Raw genomic sequence first — 20,592 nt, 5'->3', positions numbered from 1 at the left:
ACTGCCCCATCAAAGTCCTCATCAGGGTCCTGTGCAGCAGAACTCGTGCGCAACCTCGCCCTCCGGGGAAATGGCACCTGTGCTACCCTTTCCCCCTGCCCTGGTTACAACCCACTCTTGCTCAGTGTCTCACCACATGAAGAACCTGCGTCTAACCCAGTCATTGGGAAAATGCTGGAGTTCATCATTAAGGTAGTAGCAGGACATTTAGAAAATCAAAATGCAGTCAAGCAGAATCAGTATGGTTTTATGAAGGGGAAATCATGTTTAAGACAAATTTTCTAGAGTACTTTGAGGATGTAACGAGCAGGGTGGATAAAGGGGAACCAGTAGGTGTGGTGTATTTGGATTTCCAGAAAGCATTCAATAAGGTGCCACATAAAAGATTACTGCACAAGCATAAGAGCGCACAGGGTTGGTGGTAATATATTAGCGTGGATAGAACATTGGCTAACTAACAGAAAACAGAGTTGGGATAAATGGGTCATTTTCAGGTTGGCAAACTGCAACTAGTGGGGTGCTACAGGGATCAGTGCTGGGGCCTCAACTAATGACTTGGATGAAGGAACAGAGCGTAACATTGCCAAATTTGCTGATGATATAAAGATAGGTGGGAAAGCAAGTTGTGAGGAGGCCATAAAGAATCTAGATAGGCTCAGCGAGTGGGCAAAAATTTGGCAACTGGAGTACAATGTGGGAAAATTGAGGTTATCCACTTTGATAGGAAAAATAAAAAAGCAAATTACTATTTAAATGGGGAGAGATTACAAAATGCTGCAGCAGAGGGATCTGAGGGTTCTTGTACATGAAACACAAAAAGTTAGCATGCAGGTTCAGCAAGTAATCATGAAGCCAAATGGAATGTTGGCGTTTATTGCAAGGTGAATGGAGTATAAATGCAGGGAAGTCCTGCTACAACTGTACAGGATATTGGTGAGGCCTCACCTGGAGTACTGCGTACAATTTTGGTCTCCTTATTTAAGGATATACTTGCATTGGAGGCAGTTCAGAGAAGGTTCACGAGGTTGATTCCTGAGATAAAGGGGCTGTCATATGAAGAGAGGTTGAGCACGTTGGGCCTATACTCAATGGAGTTTAGAAGAATGAGGGGTGAACTTATTGAAACATACAAGGTTCTGAGGGGGCTGGACAGGGTAGATGCAGAGAGGATGTTTCGCCTCATCAGGGAATCTAGAACTAGGGGGCATAGTTTCAGAATAAGGGGTCGCCCATTTAAGACAGAAATTAGGAGGAATTTCTTCTCTCAGAGAATCGTGAATCTTTGGAATTCTCTATCCTAGCGAGCTGTGAAGGCTGGGTCTTCGAATATGTTTAAGGTGGAGATTGACAGATTTTTGTATGATAAAGGAGTCAAGGGTTATGGAGAGCAGGCGAGGAAGTGGAGTTGAGGCCAGGATCAGATCAGTCATGATCTTATTGAATGGCGGAGCAGGCTCAAGGGGCCAAATGGCCTACGCCTGCTCCTATTTCTTATGTTCTTATATTTTATGTAAACTACCCTCTAAAGTACGCGGAATGTCAGTATTTGAGCTGGTGGCTCCGAGCGTGAAATCAAGTGACTGTGCGTCAGCTGCATCACCTCCTTTTTCCTCTTGCACTTCCTGTTCCTCACCACTGCCTGGCCAGGTTTCAGTTCTTGGCTATCTGAAAGGAGAAAGGCACAAGGGAATGGTCGTGGTGAAGGGGAAGCAAGAGGTGCATGCTTACACTATCTGTATCTTATAAATCAGAAAAGATTGTGGGATGAGGGGGAAGTGGGATGTGAGAAGGCAGATTAGGTATCAGGATAAAGTCATCTTGTATTGTTTCAGACCTGCCATTGGCCATGGGCTCAGTGATGGTTTCTCCAATTATCTCCTGCACTGTCTTCTTCATGGGGGTTATGTCATGTAGGCGTGCCTGTCTCCCTTTGGGTAGTCCCTGCTGCCTCCGGTTATGAGCCACCTTGTCCTGCAAAAGAAAGGGAACTGTGTCAGTGAGTGTGGTGTAATGTGTTTTGGTGATGTGCCTGTCATGGTTGAATAGCTGGCCGTGTGCGCAAACTGTGAGATGTGGGAGTGAGGCTTGCAGCAGTGGTAAGTTTGTGAGGGTGAGGTGAAGCTATGAATGTGATGCGACAATCGTGTTTGATAGAGATTGTTGGTAGATGAGTGATGGGGCTCTGGTGCATTGAGCAGTGTGAAAGACTAGTGATGCAGATGGTAGGATATGGAATTTGAAGATAAATTCACTGACCTTGATCACTCCTGAGATAATTAAACTTCTTCCTGCTCCTCGGGACTACACTGCTTGCATTGATAGTGAAGGCTATCTGCTCCCATTCCCTTCTCGGCATGTTTCTGGAGGGGATCCTGGGCCCTTGTGGATAGAGGCCTTCAGCGCTGCATCAGAAAATCTGGGAGCTCTTTCTCTTACCTTGTTGCGCCATCTTAGCTGTTCCGGTAGGTCACTCATCCCCAGCCTCTTCCAGTATCTGCTACAGCCAAAATGTACCTCCCAGTGCAGACTAGCTTTAATTGGTGCAAGCCTCGCACGAACTTGGACCTCTTGCTGAGGGATGTAGCCACTCAACAGCTCGTTTAGCGCTGGGCTGCATGTTGCTGTCATTTAAATTAGCAGACAGTACGAAGTTTGTGTGCTGCTTGCAGCAGAAGGAACTGGTGCCCGTTTTCGAACCTTATCCAAATTCTAGACCCAAGGCTCTATGTCAGGAGCACGTATTTGTAATGTTTATCATTAAATCTATTATCAGACACCCACAAAAAAGAATGGAATAAAATGGAAGATTGAAGAGCAAAGAAAGCATCCAATGGCAATAGGTCATTTATAAACGGTTTTAATCTCAACCTTCCTGTTTCCCTTTCACTTTCTGAACTGTACAGCTTTATTGAATTAAATGCAGGTAGCACTACTCCACATTGGTCAAGTCAAGGACGCAGCATCAGAACACACTTTTGAACACTGCTTTTCCATTGCAGTTTCCTGATGAGCCAGCAGAGCCATGTTCACAGCTGCAGTTGACTTTGGTGAGGGGACAGGATGATTAATAGTAAATAAAAAATTCTATAAATTTGGAGTGGCTTACTCAATACAAATTTTCTTCATCACAACATTAAATAGATTACATATTTGCAAATTGATCAGAAGTGTTAGATCATTAAAAAAAACTGCGTTTAGGTCACCCCTTCAGATCCCTCCTGACATACAATTTGAATTGTTTTAAATCACAGATGATGTAACATAGAGGGTAATATCAGCACCATAATTAACAGTATTACCTTGGGCAAGTTACAAGGTAAGTTACGCTTATTTGCGCTCACGTGAACTTAAATTTTCTACCTGTACAAAAAGTCAGTGAATTTTCAACCAAACAGTAGTAAAATAATGTAACCTTACCAACTCTCACAAGGTAGAAGAGGACATAGCCTGGGGAAGAATAGTGACTTCCGTACATGAATTTTGGGTCAGGCATTTCTCGATAGCGAGTCTAAAATGAAAGAACATTGTCAATCTATTTGCCGAGTTTGTGGTTATTTACTAAGTTTGATTTTGATAGAGCTAATAAGGAACACAGCTATGTGTTTTGTAAAATCATTGTTCCCTCCACACTCCCCTCCACACCCTTGAGTTTTTGCACTAATCAACAGAAAAATTGTTAGTACGCTGTACTGGGAAATGGAATACTTCCCCATTTTGGGCACTTGCTGTCAGCGGGTACTCCCAGGCATGGCCAGATACAGATTTAAACCCCCTCCGTCCTACACTAATAATGTACCTTAGCCTGAAACTCAGCATAATGTCTCCACTTTTCACAATATTCACCTTTATGACGTTTGAGTGAGATAGACAACCTGTACCAACCTATGGGTAATTTTGCATCATGAACTCACACTTATTAGAAACCAGGCAGAGACTGTCCCAACTCATTTTATGCAGGAGCTCATTATAGCTGGCTTCAGTTTAGGCTTGAATTTAATCCAGCCCACAACACAGCTTGAGTTATATTGCGCCTTTAATATAGAAAAACATCCCAAGACACTTCACAGAAGCTTAATCAGACAAAACCGGACGAGGAGCCAAAGTAGGAGATATTATGAGGGGTGACTTTGTGGTCAGAGTTGGGTTTTAAAGCAGGTCTTAAAGGAGGAATGGGAGATGGAGCGGTTATGGGATGGGAGTCCAGAGCATAGGGCCTAAATGGTTGAAGACACAGCTATCAACTGTGGTGTGAAAGTAGTGGGATTTGCAAGAGACAAGAGATGGAGTAATGCAGAGTTCTTGTAGGTTTATAGGGTTGAAGAAGATTACAGAGATAATATGGGAGGGATTGAGGCCAAGAAGGGATTTAAACAAGAAGATAACAATTTTACATTTGAGGCATTAGGGGACTGCAAATGTAGGGCAATGAGCATAGAGGTTATGGGTGAGCAAGACATGGTGAAAGATAGGATATGGGCAGCGCAGTTTTGGATGAGCTGACATTTATGGAGGGTGGGAAAGCCAGCCAGGAGAGCAATTGAATAGTTGAGACTACAGGTGACAAAGGCATGAATGAGGTGAGTGAACATTCTTTAATGTACTACAAGGTGGAACCCCCTCCCAACCTGCAAGAAGACAGCATTGGCAGGCGGGGGTATAAGTAGGAGAGCAGTCCCAGGACCCAGTGTGGCGCCACCCCGACCTGTGTGAAGATAGCATCAGCAGGCCGGGGTAGAAGTAGGAGCGCTAAATTGGGTGGCGTTCAATGCCCAGCGAGGGACGGCGTTCGATGCCCAGCGAGGAGCGCGCAGCATTTAACAGCGTTGGAGCCGTGGTCCAGAAACAGCGCAGCATTTAACAGCGGCGGGGTCAGGGCCCAGGGGAGATGCAACAGAGCTTGGTCTCCAGTCGTCTTGGTCAATCCTCGCCACTAGACCAAGACCTAGCTCTGTCAAACCCGTGTGGTGGTTGGTGTGCAATGGTCACCACATGTTAAAGGGTGGAAGATGCCTGTGCGTGGATTTTTTAAAGATGTAACTCATTCGCACCTGTGAGCCCATCTTTTTTTGGTGTGAAGAGCGTCATCCTCGTTACGAGGGACTGCCTAGTAATAGTAGTAGTAGTAATGCACTATAACATCCAAACCACCAAACATTTAGTAATTTTCAGTCAGTTTTAAGCCCATGTTTCTACTTGCATTTCTCTTAATATTTTAGCGTTCTGTTTGGAACTCAGCCAGACTCTTTTTTTCTGAATAGGATGGTCTAGAGATTCTGACCACTCCCTCCATGTAACAAAGAACTGATTTTCCTGTCTTCATTTTCACATTCGCCAAGCAAAATTATCAAGCAAAGAAAAATCTGCATGGAAGCAGCTGAAGCATAGACATTTATTGCCTCTCTTTGTTTTTGGAGCTGTATGCTGTACAAACAAGGCAGATCCATAAAAAGGAAGCAGCAAATTTTAATGCTGATCCTGGATTAGGACACCAGGTCTCAGCATAAACAAAGTAAGACATGCTTCTGGCTACTGCTCTTTTCACTTGTTAAATTAAACTAGGCACAAAGTAGTCAAATATGAATTAAATCACGAAAGTGACAATCATTTTTCAGTTATGTTGGTCTTGTGGTCCTTCTCCAAGTCAGGAATATTAAAACATAGGGCTGAGAGGAGAACAGCAAAATACAGTAGTCAATCATAAGTGATAGAGAAAGAGGAATGGCATTCAATCAGTTGACATTACTTCTGTTCAAGCCAGTTTAGATTTGGGCCAGGCAGCATTCAAGATCATTACATAAAGGCAAAACATGTTAAAGCAAATCAGACAAGTGAAGGTGATAAAGGAACTCTGGTCATTAGTAACTAGGATTGGAGTAAACAGATTATTTGTGGGTGACTCGCTATTGAGAAATCTCATCTTGACCTGTGCTGTCAGCAGGCAGACCTCATGCTCACAGCAGGTAGTCAAGTTTAACCACCTCCATTTTAAGTAGCCTGCACTAAACAAATGGAGATGGGAAATGCCAAGAGGGTTAGAGTTTGCACCATATTGCTTTTAAAGCATTTATAACACCTAGAAACACAAATACCCTGCTGCACACCAGATTTGGCCAAATGACTTGCTATTGTAAACTAAAAAAGAACATCTGGAATTATCAATGGTCATTGAATTGACTATCGCAAGATTTACTTTCAACCAAAAAGTTGACAAGATATACTCATAGAATTATATCACCAAATATGTTTTTCTGTTTGAAATGAACCCTTACCAACAATCGATCCAGTCGCTCTTTATTTAAGGCACCCACTGGTTTCCTAAGGTCACGAAATATTTCAGGATTTGAGAGATCTGTTTCAAAACAAAAGTTAGAGATATGCCATTATATCTTCACACTTATGTGCAAAACACCATTTAAAAGAACATGCTCATTTTAAGATACATGTGGGCCCTTAAGTTTCTAAAAATAACTGATATCTGTGTTACCTAGTTCTGAGCAAGTGTAATCAGCTATGATCCAAGGAAAGATGGGATATTGAGACAGGTCATTACAGCTGCGGTCAGCCAGATTATTGAGGTGCAGGAGGTATTGATAATTTGAGAGATGTCCTCTTTGCCACTGTAACATGTAGCTTTCAGCGGTGTGCTCGGTAATGTGATTTTCTGTAGAAAGAAATTTTATGGGGAAACAAAACCTTCACAATTACTGATTCAGAATGTAACAATGTTAGTTTCTTTCTATAAAGGAACCAGTAATTCTGTATTCATCTTATCCTTTTAAATTATATGTATTTTGCAGATTGAAATGAAACAAAGGCTTTTTTTGGTACAGAGTTTTTGTAAGTTGAGTTTAGCCTATCCCACTCACTATCTCTTCTTTCAGGAGGAAGACAGGAGAGGTGCCCTGGTCCTTTGCCAACACCATCAAGTGTGAAGACAGCTCAATAACAGCTTGCAATTTTATATGGTACCTTTACCACAGCAAAAAGGGGATTGGTTGAGGAGAGAAACAGCAGAAAACAGTAGGAAGAGCAGAATTAGGGAAGGTGACCAAAGATATGGTCAAAGGGATGGGTTTGAGGAAACTTTCAACGGTGAGCAAGTGAGCTAACAAGGTAGAGGGATTTAGAAAGAGTATTCCAGAGTCCAGGGGACTGATGGTTGAGTGGGGGGAGAATAAAGTAGACACACTGGGGGTAATTTTCACTTTGGATGATGGTGTAAAATAGGCGCTATCGATTGAGGCCCCCCCCCCCCACCAGGCATCTCTCCTGATTTTCATTTCCATTGAAGTTGGAAATGAAAATCGGGAGATATACATCAGTTTTACATCATCAAAATTACCCCGACAGTATGTAGATCAGAGTTAGAATAGCAGACTGTACCAACTGAAATGTAGGGCTGGTTGTGGTTATAAAAACTCAAAAACTGGGAAAAAAAATTAAGGGACTAAATTAAACCTATTTATCACCATCTACTGCATAGCACCATTGCCATGATGTATAAAATTCTGTGACAGAGGAAACAAGTGCACAAGAACCCCAATTGTGATTTTCTGGTTTTCCTTCCTTCTGTTGACAAAGGACCCAAATCCACTTAGAATCTCCCGAGATTGGGAAGAGTCACACAAGGATTTATAGACATAAATCCCATGTCTTCCCACTTTGGCACCTCAGTTCATCCTTACCAAAGCTGCCTTTGATTTAGGCTTGGATCAAACCACAAAAATAGACAAACTGAGCAACAAGAGGTTACTTTATCTGATCGACAGCTAAAAACTTAAACTGCTCAAAAAATAATAATTGTGGGGCACTCAACAATGTTAAACTCTGAATTGAAATTAAGATAAGGGGCCCAAGTTTCCACACGATATAAAACGGGCGCCCCTCCGAGCTGGGCGCCCGTTTTTCGCGCCTAAAACGGCGCCTAAAAAAAAACAACTCGTGATTCTGAAGCGTTCTGCAGCTCCTTGTCTGCCTGGCGCGGCGCCCAGGGGGGCGGAGCCTACACTCGCGCCGATTTTGTAAGTGGGAGGGGGCGGGTACTATTTAAATTAGTTTTTTTCCTGCCGGCAACGCTGCGCGTGCGCATTGGAGCGTTCGCGCATGCTCAGTGTGAAAAAAACATTGGCACTCGGCCATTTTTGTAGTTCTTTGTAGCTGTTTAATTTTTGAACTTTTTTTAATAAAAGCACATTAGCACTTGCAGCCTTCTCACGATCTCCTCCCCCCCACCCCTCCCCCGTGGGAAAGAACGGGCGCCTCCTCTGCCCCCCTCCCCCCGCGGGAAGAACGGGCGCCTCCTCTCCCCCCCCCGCGGGAAAGAACGGGCGCCTCCTCTCCCCTCCCCCCGCGGGAAAGAACGGGCGCCTCCTCTCCCCTCTCCCCCTCCCCACGGAAAGAATGGGCGCCTCCTCCCCCCCCCCGCGGGAAGAACGGGCGCCTCCTCTCTGCTCCACCCCCCCGCGGGAAGAACGGGCGCCTCTCTCTCTCTCCCTCTCCCTGCGGGGGGGGGGGGGAGGAGGAAGAACAGGCGCCTCCTCCCCCCCCCCGCGGGAAAGAACGGGCGCCTCCACCCCCCCCCCCCCCCGCGGGAAAGAACGGGCGCCTCCTCTCCCCCCCCCCCCCCCCCGCGGGAAGAACAGGCGCCTCAGGCTGACTGCAGCATTCTCCGTGCCTGAAGCACTTTCACACAGGTAGGAAGATGGTTTATTTAATCTTTTCTTTGATTATAAATGTTTATTCAGGTTGGATTTATTTGTATAATATTTGTAGAAGTATAAATAAGGATTTATTGTAGAATTTAATGACTTCCCTTCCCCCCCCACCTCGTTCTGGACGCCCAATTTGTAACCTGCGCCTGATTTTTTAATGTGTAGAACAGGTTTTTTTCAGTTCTACAAAAATCTTCACTTGCTCCATTCTAACTTAGTTTGGAGTACGTTTTCACTGTGGAAACTTTGAAATCAGGCGTCAGTGGCTGCACATGCCCCCTTTTGAAGAAAAAATTCTGTTCCCAAGTAGAACTGTTCTACCTGACTAGAACTGCAGAAAAAAAAAATGTGGAGAACTGCGATTTCTAAGATAGTCCGTTCTCCACCAGTTGCTCCTAAAAATCAGGCGCAAATCATGTGGAAACTTGGGCCCTATATATGGTACATGACAGAAGTAGTAAACAAAGCTCATTCTCATTGCTGCTGCAATGCTTAAACAGTTATATAAATTCACATCTGAAAGACCGCAAAACACACAGTAGAGAACAGGCCTCATCATCAAGTATTTCTTTAAAAATATTTTTGATTAACACTTAAATAGTGACTGAAAACAGGGAACTAAGTTGGAATCAGATTGTATATGGTGGAGCTAAAATTATTATTCATTAACCCAGAGAATTTGAGCAATCATTACTGTGCGTCAATCCAGCTTCTTTGTGGGATTTCATAAAACTTCTCTGCCAGCTCCCCTAATTGACCCTGAACATTGCTCACACAAACTAAACAGAAACAGGCAGAAAAAGAAAATACAGTGGTTCACAATTTTTTGGTTGCATGATTTCACTTTTGAAAAAGGATCACATCAATGTACAAAGTGCAAAAGTCTGACATTGGTTTCAGTGAATTGAGTTGCTGTATAATAATTTTACATGTCAACAAATAAAATGGTTTGTTGTAGCACTTTCACCTGAGCAAACACAGGCGCGTTCAAGTTCCAAGTCTGATTACCATTTGAATCAGCCTATCTCAGTTAGAAAAATTTGGTCAGTTTTCAAGCAGATTTAAGAGAAGAAAATTGGTTACATTTTATTTTTCCAGGATTGGCATTTGCTATCTATATTCAGCTATTTAAATGGAAAATAAGCTAAAATACATAGGTAGCATAATTGTGAATTAACTGACCTAAAAAGGTTGCAATATAGTAATAGAGTTCATCACGATCTTTGGAGTTATAAAATTTCAAGTAGATATCAGAACAAAGATCATTTTCTGTGCAAAAAACCTCAAGACCCTAAAGGGAGAAAGAAAGAAATTGTTAATGTCACTATTACAACTCAAGGTCAACCTATATGACAGCAAACATTGCATAATGTTCAAATGTCTATGGTGAGATTAGAGTATAGGCCTTACTTTAAAAGCAGGATGTGTATTATGGATGATATTAGAAAATATATAACATTGAACAATGTTTGAAGTATTTTCCAATTCTTTTAATATTTTATTAATGCACATAGTTGTTCCAAAATAATAGTAAAACAAATCAAATTAATGTCACCAGTTACTCACCAAAGGTTTCAATCCGTGCCGCCTTTTGTAAATGCGCCTTACATCATGCAACTTTATTTGTACAACTGTTTCCTAAAACACATAATAGGATAATAATGCAAAGTTTAATAGTTATTTAGGAGTATTACAAAACAAGAGTTTGGCATCACCCGAGTGTAACCCTATATGCTGATTTATTTGACATTCTGCCATTTACCCTAAAAGCTCCACTAAGTACTTCAAACAGTTAGGACAAAGAAATTCAAAATCATGCTTGTTGTGTGATGTGAGATGCAACAGTTAATGAAACTGCAATAAATTGAACTGCATCAAGTCTATTCGATGGTGCAGTATGGCTTCAAGCATGAGAAACCAGATTACAATGTATTTCAGTTTTCCATAATAAAAGTCTGTTCCGATCACAGAATATTCATCTCCACCAAAATGACACTGCAGACACAGTAGGAGTTTCAGTAGAAAATGTGCTTCTATATCATCATAGGCAGTCCCTCGGAATGGAGGAAGACTTGCTTCCACTCTTAACATGAGTCCTTAGGTGGCTGTACAGTCCAATACGAGAACCACAGTCTGTGTCACAGGTGGGACAGATGTCGTTGAGGGAAAGGGTGGGTGGGACAGGTTTGCCGCACGCTCTTTCCACTGCCTGATCTTGGCGACGAGACTCGAGGTGCTCAGCACCCTCCCAGATGCGCTTCCTCCACTTAGGGTGGTCTTTGGCCAGGGTCTCCCAGTTGTCTGTGGGGATATTGCACTTTATCAGGGAGGCTTTGAGGGTGTCCTTGTAACGTTTCCACTGCCCACCTTTGGCTCATTTGCGGCGAAGGAGTTCCGAGTAGAGCGCTTGCTTTGTGAGTCTCGTGTCTGGCATGCAAATTATGTGGTCTGCCCAGTGGAGCTGATCAAGTGTGGTCAGTGCTTCGATGCTGGGGATGTTGGCCTGGTCGAGAACGCTAATGTTGGTGAGTCTGTCCTCCCAGGGGATTTGTAGGATCCTGCGGAGACATCGTTGGTGTATTTCTCCAGCAACTTGGTGTCTACAGTACACGGTCCATGTTTCTAAGCCATACAGGAGGACAGGTATTACTACAGCCCTGTAGACCATGAGCTTGGTGACAGTTTTGAGGGCCTGGTCTTCAAACACTCTTTTCCTCAGGCAGCCGAAGGCTGCACTGGTGGCGGTGTTCGATCTCGTCGTCAATGCCTGCTCTTGTTGACAGGAGGCTCCCGAGATATGGGAAGTGGTCCACATTGTCCAGGGCCGCACCGTGGATCTTGATGACTGGGGGACAGTGCTGTGCGGTGGAGGACCTTTGTCTTGCTGATGTTTAGCGTAAGTCCCATGCTTTCGTACACCTCAGTAAATATGTCGATTATGTCCCGCAGTTCAGCCTCTGTATGTGCGCAGACGCAGGCGTCGTCCGCATACTGTAGCTCGACGACGGAGGTTGGAGTGGTCTTGGACCTGACCTGGGGACGGAGAAGGGTGAACAGGTTCCCACTGGTTTTATAGTTTAGTTCCACTCCAGCGGGGAGCTTGTCGACTGTGAGGTGGAGCATGGCAGCGAGGAAGACTGAGAAGGTGGTTGGGGCGATGACGCAGCCCTGTTTGACCCCCGTCCTGATGTGGATTGGGTCTGTAGTGGATCCGTTGGTTAGGATCATGGCCTGCATGTCGTCGTGGAGCAGGCGGAGGATGGCGACGAATTTTTGGGGACATCAGAAATGGAGGAAGACACTCCATAGCCCCTCGCGGTTGACAGTGTCAAAGGCCATTGTAAGGTCGAAGGAGGCCAAGTATAAGGGCTGGTGCTGTTCCTTGCAATTTTCCTGTAGCTATCGCGCTGCAAAAATCATGTCCGTTGTGCCCCGTGGAGAACGAAATCCGACTGTGACTCTGGGAGGAGCTCCTCTGCCACAGGGAGAAGACGGTTGAGGAGGACTCTATCGACGACTTTCCCAGTGGCTGATAACAGGGAGATTCCTCTGTAGTTGCCGCAGTCGGATTTGTCCCCTTTTTTAAAGATGGTCACGATCACTGCATCTCGGAGATCTCCCGGCATGCTCTCCTTCCTCAAGATGAGAGAGATGAGATCATGTATTCACGCCAGTAGTGCTTCTCCACCATACTTCAGTGCCTCAGCAGGGATTCCATCCACTCCCGAAAACTTCTTGTTCTTACGGCTTTTTCTACCTCGTGCAGTGTTAGGGTTTTACTGAGGTGGTGGCGGGTAGCATGCTGCGGGATGGAGTCGAGAACATTCAAGTCAAAGGCAGAGTCTCGACTGAGGAGATCTTTGAAGTGCTCCTTCCAGCGGGCCCTGACTGCCTCGGTGTCCTTGATGAGTGTTTCCCCGTTCTTGGTCAGCAGTGGGGTGGGGCCTTGGGTGTTTGGACCGTAGGTGGCCTTGACTGCGATAAAGAATCCTCGCACATCATGGCTGTCGGCCAGCTGCTGTATCTCCTGTGCTTTCTCCATCCACCACCAGTTCTTTCGGTCCCGGGTTTTTTGTTGGACCTCAGCCTTGAGGCGTCGACAATGCTGCTTTGCTGCTCCGGAATTGGGTTGCTGCTGAAGGCTCAGAAATGCCCTGCGTTTGCGATCTATTAGCTCTTGGATCTCCTGATCACTCTCATTAAACCAAACCTGGTGTTTCCTGGTCGAGTGACCGAGCGTCTCCTTGCAGACACTGGTTATGGAGGCCTGGAGGGCAGACCAAGCGCTGTGGGCATTCTGTGTCTCGGGGTCATCAAGGCACACCAGGTTAGCTGTGAGGCGCTGACTGCATAGGGCTCTCTTAGCTGGGTCTTTAAGTGCCCCGGCATTGACTTTTTTGCGGCACTGCTTCTGCTGGCCCCTCTGCTTGGGCTATGATGATATCAATGATGCATCGGATTAGGTGGTGGCCCATCCAGCAGTCGTCAGCTCACTTCATGGCACGGGTGATGCACACATCCTTGCGATCCCTGGCTCGGACGATGATATAGTCGAGCAGGTGCCAGTGTTTGGAGCAAGGGTGTTGCCACGATGCCTTGTATTTGTCCCTCTGGCGGAATAAGGTGTTGGTGATGACAAGTTCATGTTCTAGACATTTTGTCAGGAGTAGGGTACCGCTGGAGTTGTCTATCCCTACCCCCTCTCTGTCAATCACACCTCCCCAGAGGGCTGTGTCCTTGCCGACCCCGGCGTTGAAGTCACCGAGGAGGATCAGTTTGTCGTCTACAGGGACGCGGGACAGGGATTTTGAAGTTGGAGTAGAAACCCTCTTTGGTCTTATCTGTTGCATCGAGTGTTGGGGCATACTCACCGATGACCGTGGTGCATTGATTCCGGGATAAGGTGAGTCGATGTGTCATGAAGCGTTCGTTAATCCCGCAGGGGGAGTCTTTGAGGCGGTCGACCAGCTTGTTTTGATGGCAAAGCCGACTACATGGAGGCGGCGTTCTTCCTCTGGTTTCCCTTTCCAGAAGAAGGTGCAACCTCCACCTTGTTCCTTGAGCTGGCCTTCCCCTGCCCGCCGGATCTCGCTTATCAAATGTCGATATCAAAGCACCTAAATTCCCAGGCAACTATAGCGGTGCAGCGTTCCGGCTGTCCATGAGGGTCCTGATGTTCCAGATCCAGAACTTCATGTTAGAGGAGTGGAAGATGCCGGTGCATGAGCTCTTTTAACGTGGGGTGGCCGTTGCACACCGGCTACCACACGGGCTTAGCTGAGCAAGGTCTTGATCCAGTGGCAAGGGGGACCAAGATGACTGGAGACCAGGCACTGCTATATGGGCCTAATTGCCTAAGGTGAGATGTTGGCCGCAGGCTCGGCGCCGAGTACGCCCTTGATGGTAGGTGGTCCGAGGCTTGGTTGGGGGCAGGCATTGGGAGGGTCAGTTGCCCATTGGGGTTCAAAGTGAGAGGTCGGGGGGGGAGGGGGGGGGGGTCACAGCCACGTGCTGGAGGAGGAGAGCAGCTCCAGTCGTCGCTGAGGGAGGAGGAGGAGGCGGAGGTCCAGCCGTCGTGCAGGAGGCCCAGACGCCATTGTGGAGGAGGCGCCCAATCACCGCTGGAGGGGTGAAGGCCCGCCATAGGAGGGGTGAAGGCCCTATTGCCTGGTCAGAGGCTCACCTGCTCGCCTGGCGTCGTCGAGGACCCCGGTCGTCATCACTGATGGATGGTGTGGTGGGAAGCCTGAGGTAGGCCCGATCTTGTGAGATTCGCAGTTTGGGTTTAGAGTAGGGCTTTAAGTGTTTAAGATCCCTTATTAGGACTAGAAAAGTTTAGACAGTGGGAGAGGGGAGGGGGGAGGCGGAGGGTGGAAATTGCCGGATGGTAGCAGACGGTGGTTGTTCAGCAGGGGAGCTCCCTAGGGAGCTGCCACCCCGGCGGCCACCTTGCTGCACTCCACTCCACTCATGCTTCTATATACAAGCACACACAAATACTATGCGATTGAAGGAGATGGTTGTACTCACTGGCCACAAAATGTTAAGTTCTGAATTTCAGTACTTGTACACCTTACACATGGTACACTATGAAGTAAAATGTCAAAGAAGGCAACTCTGTGGATATATGCTGTCATAGGGGCATTCCTTATTCAACCAACATGCCTGTTCCTTGTGCAAATAGGTCTCAGTCCCTTTTCTGACCACAGACATATCTAATTGTCTCCAAGACCCAGTTCACCTGTCAATTCTTCCATATTGGATTAATTTAAAAGAAAAATAGAATTGTGGATTTGGATGAATTTTTTTGCTTACAAAGCTCCTCTCTAAACATTTATCCCTAGTAGCCTATACAAAGTGCATAGGCTGAAATCAGGCTAGCCAACAGGAATCTATTTCAATGCACCATAAACAGAACCTTAGGGAACAAAATCTCACGAAGGCCAGTTGTTACCAGACTGACAAAAAAAGATCCTTTGCTGCAGAGCAGATATCCCAAAGATAATCTCTGGCTCATAGCAGTCCACGAATGCCAGTTCCATACAAGTTGATTGATAATGGGAGGATTGTGGAGTTCCATAGATGAGCCATGCGAGAAAAGATGCATCTCACATTATAACCAACACATCTTTCTATTTAATGCAGCGATCAAGTTCACTGAATTTAGTTCAGCCAATACTAAACAGCATCACATTCAACAGGCTGACTCAGGTGCAGTTACAAGCATATAGCGAATGAAGAGCAAATTGATTTAACAGTGGCTCTTCCAAAACCCTTTCACTTCCTCTTCCTGAAGCCAATTTCCATTCCATGTGATCTTCTGATGTAATGACTTTACAGGACTGCCCACAACAGGAAAAAATAGTCTGGCACCCAAACTGCTGAAGACCATAATTACATTGCAGTCAGGAATCAGTACTTTGGGTTTTCTAATTCCAAGTGTGACCATGAGTCAGATCACTTCAGACTCTTGTTTACACTAAAACTTTAAAGTAGGACTGTTAATACTGTACAACTTCTATGGATGCATTTAACAAGCCAAACAATCTTTTCTTTTCCAAAACTCAAATTATTTGTAACTCGATCATTATTTTTCTGACAAATATTAACCAAATGTAAAAAATGTAATTCATTACAAGCTTTTTCTAAACTTATTAACCTAACTTGACAAGGTGGATGGAGAGAGGATGTTTCCACTGAGACTAGAACTAGAGGGCATAATCTTAGAATAAGGGGCCGCCCACTTAAAACTGAGATGAGGAGAAATTTCTTCTCTCAGAGGGTTGGGGATCTGTGGAATTTTCTGCCTAAGAGAGCTGTGGAAGCTGGGACATTGAATACATTTAAGACAGAAATAGACAGTTTCTTAAATGATAAGGGAATACGGGGTTATGGAGAGCGGGCAGGGAAGTGGACCTGAGTCCATGATCGGATTAGCCATGATCGTATTAAATGGCGGAGCAGGCTCGAAGGTTCGTATGGCCTAGAGTCCTGCTCCTATTTCTTATGTTTTTATGTACTTATATAGCTGACTGTGCAAGGCCCATTGCCATGGTAACAAGCTGGCATGGCTCGGCTTGTATAACGTGTGCCAGACCTGTCAAACAAGTCACCAGCCGCCACTGATTAAATCTGGGGTTTTTTGATCTGTATGGCTCAACAGGCAGGAAGACAAAGTCAGTGCGTCATTAACAGATGTGAACAACCTTTTTATTATAAAAAAAGCTCAAAAGGACACTTAAAAAAAACTGAGGTTTAAAGGTAAATGTACATCAAGGAATCCTCTAGATTCTAAACAAATTACTGAAATTATATTGTGTAATATAATAGCAAATAACTTACTGGATAGCTATTCAGAGGCTGGAAATACAAGTTTTGGTCTGTGATGCAGACATGTCCAGGATTAGATACCAAAGGGGTTACCATTTCAGCCTCACACTCCATGTGGGGCCTTTCAGTAACACTCTGAAATCTACAAGAGACATCAGTTACACCACAGATTGATAAAATAAGGGGGTTAAATATCAGCCTAAAAGCAGTGTTTAATAAGAAAACAGACATTACAAAATTGTACAGATCATAAAATTACTATTTTGCTATGATGTGTGAATTCCAGAATTCCAGTATGTTTTTTTTTCATTTGCCAAAATCTTTGGAGGAATTGATTCCTAAAATGTCAGCAGCAACTGGTCATAAAATGTTAACAACTTGCATTTATGATAGTGCCTTTAACGTAGTTAAAAAGTCCCACAGAGCGTTATCAAACAAACTTTGACAACGAGACTCATAGGAAATATTTGTCAAAGAGGAAGGATTTATAGAGCGTCTTAAAGGAGGAGAGGTAGACGTTTAAAGCAGGAATTCCAGAGCTTAGGGCCTAGGAAGCTGAAGGTATGGCACCCAGCGATGGAGCAATGAAAATCGGGTATGTGCAAACGGCCAGAATTGGATGAGCGCAGAGATCTCGCCAGAAGAGGTTACAGAGTTAGAGAAGAGTGAGGCAGTGGAGGAATTTTAAAACAAGGTTGACAATTTTAAAATCGAGCTGTGGCCGGACCAGGAGCTAATATAGGTCAGCAAGCACAGGGGTAATGGGTTAACGGGACTTGGTGCGGGTTAGGACATGGGCAGCAGAGTTTTGGATGAGCTCAAGTTTACAGAGGGTGCAAAGTAGGTCAGCCAGCCAGAAGATCATTGGAATAGTCAAATCTAGAAGTAACAAAGGCATAGATGAGGATTTCAGTAGCAGATGAGCTGAGGCATAGGCGGAGACAGGCAACATTATTGGTGGAAGTTGGTGGTCTTGGTGATCGAGAAGATATGGAATCCGAAGCTCTGCTCAGGGTCAAATAGGACGTCAAGCTTGAGAACAGTCAGTTCAGCTTCAGCTAATGGCCAGGAAAAGGGATGGAGTCGGTGGCTAGAGAACAGAGTTTGTGGTGGGGACCAAAGACATTGGCTTCAGTCTTCCCAATATTTAATAGCAAAGAAGGGAGCTATCCGCTGTCCAGACAACACACTCTTGAACTCTCCCAAACGCCTTCTCAAAATGTTTTGATCATGTGCTTGGGTTCAAGGGTCAAGGATGTCTCTGACAGCTGCAAGGCATTCTGGAGGGGGAGGGTGAACAGCCAGTGGTCGTGGTGCATATAGGTACAAAACAGGATGAGGTCCGACAAGATGAATTTAGGGAGCTGGGAGTTAAATTAAAAAGTAGAACCTCAAAGATAGTAATCTCAGGATTGCTACCAGTGCCACGTGTTAGTCAGAGTAGAAATAACAGGATAGTTAAGATGAATATGTGGCTTGAGGAATGGTGCAAAAGGGAGGGATTCAAATTCCTAGGACATTGGAACCGGTTCTGGGGGAGGTGGGACCAGTATAAACCGGACGGTCTGCACCTGGGCAGGAGCGGAACCGATGTCCTAGGGAGAGTGTTTGCTAGTGCTGTTGGGGAGGGTTTAAACTAATATGGCAGGGGGATGGGAATCTATGCAGGGAGACAGAGGGAAGTAAAATGGGGGCAGAAGCAAAAGGTAGAAAAGAGAGATAAGGAAAAGTGGAGGGCAGAGAAATCAAGAGCAAAAATCAAAAAGGGCCACATTACAACATAATTCTAAAAGGACAGTTAAAAAAACAAGCCTGAAAGCTCTGTCTCTCAATGCGAGGAGCATTCGTAATAAGGTGGATGAATTAACTGCGCAGATAGCCGTTAACGGATATGATGTAATTGGGATTACGGAGACATGGCTCAAGGGTATCCAAGGCTGGGAACTCAACATCCAGGGGTATTCAATATTCAGGAAGGATAGACAGAAAGGAAAAGGAGGTGGGGTAGCATTGCTGGTTAAAGAGGAAATTAATGCAATAGTAAGGAAGGACATTAAGCTTGAATGATGTAGAATCTGTATGGGTAGAGCTGCGGAACACCAAAGGGCAGAAAACGCTCGTGGGAGTTGTGTACAGACCACCAAACTGTAGTAGTGAGGTTGGGGATGGCACCAAACAGGAAATTAGGGATGTATGCAATAAAGGTGCAGCAGTTATCATGGGTGACTTTAATCTGCATATAGATTGGGCTAACCAAACTGGTAGCAATACGGTGGAGGAGGATTTCCTGGAGTGTATAAGGGATAGTTTTCGAGACCAATATGTCGAGGAGCCAACTAGATAGCTGGCCATCCTAGACTGGGTGTTGTGCAATGAGAGAGGATTAATTAGCAATCTTATTATGCGAGGCCCCTCGGGGAAGAGTGACCATAATATGGTAGAAATTTTCATTAAGATGGAGAGTGACACAGTTAATTCAGAGACTAGGGTCCTGAAATTAAAGAACGGTAACTTCGATGGTATGAGACGTGAATTGGCTAGGGTAGACTGGCGAATGATACTTAAAGGGTTGACGGTGGATAAGCAATGGCAGACATTTAAAGATTACATGGATGAACTCCAACAATTGTACATCCCTGTCTGGCATGAAAATAAAACTGGGAAGGTGGCTCAACCTTGGCTAAGAAGGAAAATTAGGGATAGTGTTAAATCCAAGGAAGAGGCATATAAATTGGCCAGAAAAAGCAGCAAACCTGAGGACTGGGAGAAATTTAGAATTCAGCAGAGGAGGACAAAGGGTTTAATTAGGAGGGGGAAAATAGAGTATGAGAGTAAGCTTGCTGGGAACATAAAAACTGACTGCAAAAGCTTCTATAGATATGTGAAGAGAAAAAGATTAGTGAAGACAAATGTAGGTCCCTTGCAGTCAGAATCAAGTGAATTTATAAAATGGGGAACAAAGAAATGGCAGACCAATTGAACAAGTACTTTGGTTCTGTCTTCAATAAGGAAGACATAAATAATCTTCTGGAAATACTAGGGGACCGAGGGTCTAGTGAGAAGGAGGAACTGAAGGAAATCCTTATTAGGCAGGAAATTGTATTGGGGAAATTGATGGGATTGAATGTCGATAAATCCCCAGAGCCTGATAGGCTGCATCCCAGAGTACTTAAGGAAGTAGCCCGAGAAATAATGAATGCATTGGTAGTCATTTTCCAACATTCTATAAACTCTGGATCAGTTCCTATGGATTGGAGAGTAGCTAATGTAACACCACTTTTTAAAAAAGGAGAGAGAAAACAGAGAATTATAGACCGGTTAGCCTGACATCGGTAGTGGGGAAAATGTTGGAATCAATTATTAAAGATATAATAGCAGCGCATTTGGAAAGCAGTAACAGGATCGGTCCAAGTCAGCATGGATTTATGAAAGGGAAATCATGCTTGACAAATCTTCTAGAATTTTTTGCGGATGTAACTAGTAGAGTGGACAAGGGAGAACCAGTGGTGTATTTGGACTTTCAAAAGGCTTTTGACAAGGTCCCACAAAAGAGATTAGTGTGCAAAATTAAAGCACATGGTTTTGGGGGTAATGTATTGACGTGGATAGAGAACTGGTTGGCAGACAGGAAGCAAAGAGTAGGAATAAATGGGTCCTTTTCAGAATGGCAGGCAGTGACTAGTGGGGTACCGCAAGGTTCAGTGCTAGGACCTTAGCTATTTACAATATACATTAATGATTTAGACAAAGGAATTGAATGTAATTTCTCCAAGTTTGCAGATGACACTAAGCTGGGTGGCAGTGTGAGCTGTGAGGAGGATGCTAAGGAGCTGCAGGGTAACTTGGACAGGTTAGATGCGTGGGCAAGTGCATGGCAGATGCCATATAATGTTGATAAATGTGAGCTTATCCACTTTGGTGGCAAAAACAGGAAGGCAGATTATTACCTGAATGGAGACAGATTAGGAAAAGGGGAGGTGCAACGAGACCTGGGTGTGATGGTACATCAGTCATTGAAAGTTGGCATGCAGGTACAACAGGCAGTGAAGAA

General features: G+C 44.8%; 1 protein-coding gene across 2 annotated transcripts in view; it reads right to left on the bottom strand.

The window, feature by feature from the left end:
* nsmaf (neutral sphingomyelinase (N-SMase) activation associated factor) overlaps positions 1–20,592 on the bottom strand; it is a 127,290-nt gene that overhangs the window by 68,150 nt on the left and 38,548 nt on the right. For both annotated transcript variants that reach the window (XM_070891963.1, XM_070891955.1), the window contains 6 exons: positions 16,554–16,683; positions 10,278–10,349; positions 9,894–10,002; positions 6,485–6,661; positions 6,270–6,349; positions 3,418–3,508 (listed from right to left, as the gene is read on the bottom strand). In XM_070891963.1, the coding sequence (XP_070748064.1) occupies positions 3,418–3,508; positions 6,270–6,349; positions 6,485–6,661; positions 9,894–10,002; positions 10,278–10,349; positions 16,554–16,683 (659 nt within the window). The remainder of the gene's footprint in view (positions 1–3,417; positions 3,509–6,269; positions 6,350–6,484; positions 6,662–9,893; positions 10,003–10,277; positions 10,350–16,553; positions 16,684–20,592) is intronic.

This window comes from Pristiophorus japonicus, chromosome 1, assembly GCF_044704955.1.
Source record: "Pristiophorus japonicus isolate sPriJap1 chromosome 1, sPriJap1.hap1, whole genome shotgun sequence".
NCBI classification, from domain to species: domain Eukaryota; kingdom Metazoa; phylum Chordata; class Chondrichthyes; family Pristiophoridae; genus Pristiophorus; species Pristiophorus japonicus.
The sequence above is the reverse complement of the archived record's forward strand: the minus strand, read 5'-3'. Positions and strand labels throughout refer to the sequence as shown.